This window comes from Spinacia oleracea, chromosome 3, assembly GCF_020520425.1.
Source record: "Spinacia oleracea cultivar Varoflay chromosome 3, BTI_SOV_V1, whole genome shotgun sequence".
NCBI lineage: Eukaryota > Viridiplantae > Streptophyta > Magnoliopsida > Caryophyllales > Amaranthaceae > Spinacia > Spinacia oleracea.
In genome coordinates this window covers 20,888,434-20,897,258 of record NC_079489.1, presented here as the reverse complement: position 1 = coordinate 20,897,258, position 8,825 = coordinate 20,888,434, and the positions used below count along the sequence as shown (strand labels likewise).

The 8,825-nt window shown below is 37.4% G+C and overlaps 1 protein-coding gene across 1 annotated transcript; it reads left to right on the top strand.

Annotated features, from left to right (window-relative positions):
- Positions 1-2,861: 2,861 nt before the first annotated feature.
- LOC130469558 (uncharacterized) lies at positions 2,862-8,201 on the top strand. The gene is made up of 11 exons (XM_056838913.1): positions 2,862-2,918; positions 3,028-3,651; positions 3,750-3,842; positions 3,938-4,621; positions 4,748-4,885; positions 4,979-5,122; positions 7,314-7,438; positions 7,514-7,586; positions 7,672-7,776; positions 7,896-7,950; positions 8,038-8,201. The coding sequence occupies exons 1-11, from the start codon at positions 2,877-2,879 to the stop codon at positions 8,199-8,201; spliced, it is 2,247 nt and encodes a 748-aa protein (XP_056694891.1). The 5' UTR covers positions 2,862-2,876.
- Positions 8,202-8,825: the final 624 nt, after the last annotated feature.

The window sequence follows — 8,825 nt, the reverse complement described above, 5'->3', positions numbered from 1 at the left end:
GGGTGGAAAATAAGAAAATGAAATCTTGTAATGATTGGGTGTAAGGGTAATGATTGGGTGTAAGAGAAAATAATAAATAAATGGAGAAAAGTAATAAAGAAATGAAGGAGGGAGAAGATATTTATATTAAAGTAATAAAAAATCATAAAAGTGGGGTTGGGTGGGTGAATGGGGAAATGTGAATGAATTAAATAAGGGATGGTGGGGAAATTTATGGTAAAAAGTCATGTCCCAAAATAGAAACAAGAAGATCAAATAGGAACGACATTTATAGAAACAGGAAGATCAAAAAGGAATGGAGGGAGTAATCTGTAATCAATTACTAAATAATAATAATAAATGATAATTGATAAATAAATAATTAATAACGAATAACTAAAGAATAATTAATAACTAATAACTAAATAATAAAAATTAATAATCTATAATTAATTACTAAATAATAATAATACTAATAATAAATTATAACTAAGTAATAAATAAATAAAAAAAACTAAAAATTAATGATTAATAATCCGTAATTTATTACTTATTAAATATAGTATTAAATAATAAATTATAGTAATTAAAAATAAATTAATGGTAAATATTTAGTTATATATAATACAATTTTAATAATAATAATAATAATAATAATAATAAATAAATAATAATCCCTCCATTCTTACATATGACTTCCCTTTTAACTTTTTTATCTGTTTCAAATCAATATTTAAATGTAAATATCTCCAAATACGTACGTTAAAATAATATAAAACTTGATATTGTTAAACTACACATTAAGACGAACAATACAAGATCTCGCATGAATATATTTTGGAATACGTATTGGAAAGAAATTAGAAGATCTCTTCAATTGTAAATAGTGACAAGATTCCAAAAGGGATTAATATTCAAGAACGGTGGGAGTATAAATAATGATATAAATAATAATAATAATAATAATTATTATTATTATTATTATTATTATTATTATAATTATTATTATTATTATTATTATTATTATTATTATTATTATTATTAGTAGTAGTAGTACACCTGGGGAAAAACCAAATTTCCTTTCCTAACTTTGTTTTGCAGGTAGACGGATCTTGGGAAAAGCGTTCAAAGCGGGATGGAACGGGATGGGCCATAAACCATACTGGCAATGATGAGGTTTTGGATGGTGGAGGCGCGTAGAGGTTTGCAAGCTCAGCTCTACATGCGGAAGACAAAGCATGTCTACATGCTCTACAATGGTGCATCAACAAAGGGAAATACGAAATCACGCTGCTTACGGACTCAACAACGCTGATCAACAACCTTTCAGACCCGAGGGTTGAAGATACTCCCATTTGGACAATTCCGAGACATAAAGGCTTTGGCTTCCACGTGTAAATGTTGTGTGATCCTCAAGGTAGACCTGGAGCAGGTGAATAGGGCACATAATATTTCTAACAAGTACTGTTTATTATGTTTTTTCTTTAGTAACTAAGCTAGTGTTAGGGTTAATTATTGTCAAATAATAATAATAATAATAATAATAATAATAATAATAATAATATTTCCATGCAATAACACGGGTTCTAAACTAGTCTCTTGAATACTATGAAGTACGAAGTAGTTTGCTATTGGATCATGAACAAGTATTGTTCGATCCAACCTAGTAGTAACCCGAACTTGAAAATAGTTTGACCCGTTTGACATATCTAGACTAGTACTATTAGGAGAGGAGAGATATAAGATGGAGGTGGGTAAAGGGGGAGAGAGTGGAGGTTGTCTAAAACGATACTGGGTATACCATAACAATGGTATACTAGGGACAAGAAGGTAATTGTAAGTGGAGTAAAGGTGGGTGGCCCACCCTTAATCACCACTTCAGATATTTTGCAACTTCTCTCTCTAAAATTCTGTTCCAAAATTTGAATTTCAAAATTTTTTTTGACTTTTCAATTTATCTTTAATTTCTATTTTATAATTTACTGATTATTAATTTAATGTTATGTAAAAAATCAGGTGGTGGTTTCATTTTTACTGTTTCTTTCCAAAATACGGTTCTTTCGTCTTCTTCCTCCTTGCGTGCTCTCCCGCTCAATTGATCTCCCTCCAAATTCTCCGTCAAGAACTGCCCAAATTCTCAGTCTCTCGTTAGAAGGTTAGCCACTTCGTGACCGGTTTCCAATTCATACAGTCCAAAAAGGGTGTTTGCCAGGGCGATTATATTTGGTGATATTTGTTAACTAAGGAACTTCTGAATTACTTTCCAGGTGAAGTTAATTTATTTCTGTATGAATTGTTCTTTAGTTTTTGTTTTGGTAATATTTTTTGTTTTCACAGTTTTTTGGGGCTGATTTGATTTTTAGGGTTTCACCATTTTGTTTGACAATTGTGTTGCTGATGAATTGAAAGTGAATTTTTTTCACAATTATGTTCTAATTACTTGAAGTAGCTCTTGTTAATGGAAATTTAAGTGTATATTAAATTTAGTGATGAAGTAGCTATTTTTATGGAATTTTCATATTTGGGGTTAATTAGTGGTTAATTTGTGGTTATTATGCGAATTCTATACTGTGATGTTTGTTGTTGAATTACTTTCCAAGTCGAATTAAGTAATTTGATAAGCCTTCGTTTAGGTAAAGTTAAACTGATATGAAGGGGTGCCTGATTAATGTTTAATTCGTGTGATGGCATGCTTTTAAAACTACCTTTGTTTGTTTGATTGTTGTTTGGTACTTGATCTGGTACCAAATGGAAAATATTACATATTTTGATACATTTAGGTAAAGGATATATGATTTGGTATTTTCTTTGGAACCAAACCTAAATTATCAATGTGTTTGGTACTGTTATATCGAAGGTATGCATGGTATAATGATTGGTAAAATTGTATTTGTAGGATGGTTATCAAGGGACAAAGTGGTAGCAGCAGCAAACCTAGGGTGAGTGTCACTGCTCTTTTTATGAGTGTATCGTATTTGCTGATAATTGATAGTATGTATATTGTTATACGTTTATTAACAAGATATGTATTTCAATATTGTTTTTAAGGAAAAACGCGTGGAAGTTGCTCGGAATAGTAAGCTAAAGGGAAAAGACCCTGTCGTCGATGAAGAAATGGAAGAAGATGAGGAAGGGCGATCGCTGTCTGGGGATGACAGTGAAGAATCTGTTTTTGACGGGGATGCATATGAAGATGTTGAAGATGATGAATATGAGGATGAGATATATGAGGACGAAGAATTCGAGGATGAATTATGCCAGAGAACAGTGAAACGTGCGCCAAAGAAAAGGCAATCTGCTAAAAGCAGGAGGGTTATTTCATACGATGAAGTAGAGGAGGAAGAAGATATAGAAGACGAAGACGGTGAATATATGGATGGTGGGTATGAAGATGAAGGAGAGGATGTTGTTGTTCGCGTTCAGAAAAGAGGGAAGAGTTGGAAGGAGGTCGGGCAGAATGCTTTGAAGAAGAAGGCACATCTGCAGATGATGCGGAAGAGGCGTAGAGAGGATTATGATGATGTTGACGAGGGAAGGAGACATGTGAAGAAGACGATACTTCCTGCGATGAAGCAGATGGGTAGGAAGTTTGATGAAACAGGGGTAGCAAAAGGAAAGCCCCCTGCAAAACAGAAGGCAATCAGAGGGAATAACAGGAGGATGTTTGTGCGGGTATATAATTTTGAAATTTATTCATTGTTTTTAAGGATTTTTATGGTATAATAATGTTTTTTCTACGTAGTTGATGCTAATGTTTTTTTCATATTTAGGTACCGATTCCCAAACATCCTATGTCTAGGGGTGAGTATGCGAAGTTTCACAGCGTGGTAGTTGCTACTCAGCGGGCTAATTGTGGCCGGAAGGTACTATTGATCCTTTATTTAAAGATGAATTGTGTATTTTGATTAGGTTTTGTCAGTTGATAATTTCAATTTTTTACTTAAACTATTATGTGTAGCAACCAAGCGTTATCTGTCGCACGGATGCATTTTCTAAGATTATTGCTGCTTTTGATGAGTCAAGGAGAAGTTGCGTTAGGAAAATGGGTTTCGGGGGGATGTTGGATTTGAAAATATCCAAGCTACCTAGGCAGCTGTGCTACTGGCTGATGTCCCGGTTGGATGGGGGTAACAGTTACCTTGTTGGAGGGGACGGCCATGTGTTGCCGATAACTGCTTCCCTTTGGGAATATGTATTCGGATTCCAGAACAGCGGTCTTCAGGTGCCAGTGAAGGAGTCTGATCTTCCTCCAGGCACCCTTAAAGCGATGGCCCTCAAGTATGGTGAAAAGAATACATCAACCTCAAAGAGCACAATAATCATAGCAAAATCTGTAAAGGAATTGGCAGGGCCGGTTGACGGTGAAGGAAAGATAAAGCCCCTGGCTAATCAGCGTGATAGGGCCTCGTTCATGGAAAATTTCATGATTGTGTTGCTGGGGCAGATTTTATGTCCTTCTACCGATGGGGGTAACATGTCTTTAAAATTGCTAGGTGCAGTTTCCATGGCAAAGAATGCATCACTGTACAATTGGTGTGAGTTTTGTCACACATGGCTGTTAGACTACGGAGACGCCTGTCAGCGGAAGATAGACCATCAGGGGTATGCCGCTGGGACTGGTGGTTGTGTGTTGTTTTTGCTGGTGCGTCTATCTTACTGAAATATTTAATGTTTTAAATTATATAAAAGGTTAATACTGTTATTGTTGTGGTGTTAGTATCCTGTCTTATATTACAGTGCCTTACCTGAAAGTGGATTTGTTTTACAGATTTTCTACCTAGACCATTTATGCAGGCATCCTGTGAGATGGGATGAGTTTCCCAGGATCAAAGTCTGGACACAGGAGGAAGTGGATGAGGCCAAGAATCGGGATAGGAAAGCGAGTGAAGATTATGGAAGGATTACGGTGGGTAACTGGTTGTTAGTCGGTCGTATTTGTCATATTAAATTTTGTATTATCTAATCTGACTGAAATCTATTCCTTTTATAATCTTTCTAGACTGTTGATGTTGTGTACGGGGATCCTCATCCCCTTTACGGCAGGGAGGGTAGACGGTCTCCCGCAGTAGAGGTTGCTGAGATGGTAGCACAGATGACTTCTTCAGAATGGAGACGCACCCTAGCTCAGGAGGTCACAGAGATGGTATGGGAAGTTAAACGCTTTCCTCAATTTTATGTTGATGTTAGTGATTAATAGCCATAAATGTTTTAGGGTTTCAAATAGTACTCATAAATGTCTTTAGGTGTACCATATGAATGATATTGATGTTGTTTGGTACTCTCTGTAGTGGGATAATTTTCAAATATTGAGTGTTAGTGATAAACAGGCATACATGTGTAACTAGTAAAAAATAGTACTCACGCAGGTCTGGAGGAGTCATGTCTGTGTGTATGAATTACATTACCTTTTTTTCTGTTTAGGTTATGGGGCAGCTTGCTCCATTATTGCAAGATCGCCGGGGCGTATCCCGTGAAAGAGGAATGAGGTCATATCATGCTACCGATAATTTGACGATAGATGTTGATGGTGTGGCTATGCCGTTGGACAAGTCTGTCAATAAGGTGCTTACAGAGTTGGATGCCGATGACGATTCCGATGTGGAGTTGCAACCGTCTGATGGGGGACGTGTATTTGTGGGCCCTCATGGGAGTGTGCCAGTTATGAATCCCCTAGACCCGGTAAGCCACGGTGATGTACCTTTGGTCCACACTGCTGTCAGCCACGGTGATGTACCTTTGGTCCACACTGCTGATGATGTTGGTGTAGTAGCAACTGACCCAGAAACAAGCAAGCACCCGGTCGACTAGACACATCAGCACGGACAGGTTCAAGCTGGTGACGGGCCACCTTCAGATGGAATGTCATCGGAGAAGGTGGGACAGCTGGGTGTAGTTGAAGACAAAGAGGATGATGAAGACAATGGTGAGGAGAATGTTGAGGAGCCGGAAGAGCAGGATGGTGGCGTCAAGGATGGGGGGCCGAACAATAGGGATGATGACGATGATGAGGGACCGGCTAATGGTCCTGTGCAAGGAACGGTTGCAGCATCGCCCTTGGAGAACATCGCTCAAGAGAACCCATCTGAAGATAAGAACAGTGAAGAGAACACCAGTCAAGATAACCCCACTAAAGGGAAGACCACTGATGAGAATCTCCAAACTGATGACCAAGAACGACCACGGGAGAAATTGATCCTAAGGATTCCGAGAACAAACCCAAAAACACGCTATCGGCAGACGCGAGTACGAATGACAAAACTTGAGAGTGACGTAGTAGCTTATGTGGAGTCATACAATCCTAAAGGGAAAGAGCAGTACGTTCTACAACTTTTACTCATGTGACACTTAAGTACGTTGTATACACTAATGTACGTTGTACATTTATGTAATGATAATCACTTGTATCTGTATTTTATGTTTGCAGGGGGGCCATGCTTATCGAGTGTGATGGTAATGATGCAAATCGGATGATGTGCTACTCGGTTGTGCGTCCTAGGGAGTACGTGCATTCCCAGTACGTTCGGGCCGTTGCAAACATATACAACAGGGAATGGGCTCTGGAATACCCAACGAATTCTCGCAGAATCATGCTGGACTCCTCATTTGCGGTATGTTCTCCTAATATTCACCATTAATGAAATCAATAAAGTAAGCGTACGTGGTTGCTTAGTTTTTTTGTTGTTGTGCTTTACAGTATCAGAAATTAAAGATGAGGGAAACATATGTTGGCCTGCTGAAGAAGTGGTCCACCCCTCTCCAGAAGATTGTGTCAGCTGATATATCTGTGGTAAGTCTAATTAGTCTTTTTACTCCATGTTTAGATGTCTGATTATATGCCAACAACATGTGTCTGACTATTTTCGGACTAATAACTGAGTGATGAGGCCGTATTTTAAGGATTAGGAAATAAGTTCCTACATGCCTTTTACGTTGAATGATTGCTCTCTATTTGGTCAGTTCGGGATCTGTCTTCTTTTTGAGGAACGTCCTTGTACAATTTGTTATTTTAGTTTTTGGTGTATTAATTGTCCGCGACACACAGGTATGCGATTTGTAAGAATTTGTAATTATCATGTCCAGGTCTATGTTCCAGTTGTGGACAACGGACATTGGTGGTGTGTTGCTTTTGCACTGAAAGACCAGAACATATGGTTCATTGATAGCATGTATACTAATCCTGCTTCCGAGCATTCTGGGGATGTTAAAAAATTGGTATCTAATCATGTGATATGTAGTTTTTACTTAGTTTTTACTTAACCTGGTTTGGTGGGAGTTTAAGAACATTGACTTCACTCATTTTATTGTACTAACATAATACGGTCTCCTCATTCCAGATAGCAGCTGTGGAGTACGTTCTACATTGGAGGGACACGCAGTATAATGCAGCTCTTGTTTGGAAGTTGAAGCAAATGCATACTTGGCCCTTGGACTCCATTAGCTTCCCTGACTACAACGACAAGTACTGTTTATGCTACCTTTTCATCGTCGAGTAACCACCTTAAGTCTTACTGATATGTTTTGTTTGGCTTTGTAGTCATGCGTGTGGAATAGTAATGCTTATGGCTATCCAGGAAAGTGCAAGGGCATTTACAAAGACGATGCAAGTGGTAAGTCCTCTACTACTGTAACTGTAAGTGCTATACCCCCACACTATAAACTTACAGTTGTCTTTTCAAACTTGTTTTGGGACAGGGGGACATCAATGTAGTTCGGAAGGCACTGTTTTTGTCTCACTTGAATTCAGATTTCAACTCCTGCCGCCCGCTTCTTCCCCAAATCGTTGCAACCCACTGCCCAGTTCGTTGATGTTTGGTCGTGCTTCATCTGCTAACGTTTAGGGTTTTTAACCGAGAAAACAATTGCACACTTATCTGGTCAATTTTTGAAATGTGATTAACGCGTGAACTAAATCATAGTTGTTGTCTTTTGATACTCACATTATTCCTAGGAGATGGGATTCATTGCTTGCAGGTATGTTTTGTAAGTTTTGTGGTATGCTTTGTATCGTGCATTAAAGATTTACAATACGAGTTTGGTACGTGTTGTGGTACTTAATAGGTTGTTTGGTACCGTTATTAGAAAAGTCTGGGTACAATCTACGAGTTTGGTACAGCCTGAACTTTGTTCCGGCTTTGCATGGTACCAAGCATAAATTGAGTACCAAACAAGATCAGATATGTACCACACGAACATTAGTAATTGTTGCTACAAAAGTTGGATGATTAAGAGTTAGACAAAATAGTTCGCAAACACGGTGACCTCAGTAATCAAAATTTGCGGTGTTTATGAATTTAGTCAATAACTACTTTTCATTTCAGCAGTGTTTATTGTTATAAAGGATAAAAAGGTTATATCAAGTCCTAAGTCAGGTCCGACCCGTTCGACAGGCTGGTAATTTTGTATCGAAATACAATTTTGACAAATTAGTTTTTTTAGATACATAAGTACTGGCACACGAGTTGAGATATTAAGAGTGAAATTAACGGTTGCTACAAAACATTAAGTACTGGCACACGAGTTGAGATACATAAGTACTGGCGCACGAATTTCTACATTTTGTATAATTCATCCTGTAATCCATCCAAAAAAACAAGAGCATTATATATATTTATGCAGATCGTGTGAAGTAGTTTCCATTATTAAGTAGTTTCCATTATTTAAAGCGAAGAGGGTAATACGAATCATGGATTACATTATCCCCCGTTACCATTGGGTAATATGATTCTGGACGGTTCTTTGTAAATGAACTATTTAATTTTCGGTAATATTAATCATATGTTATAAGGGTTACTGTAATATCCCGAATTTTCGGATATTTTCTAATAAACTATTTTTGTAATTTAAAA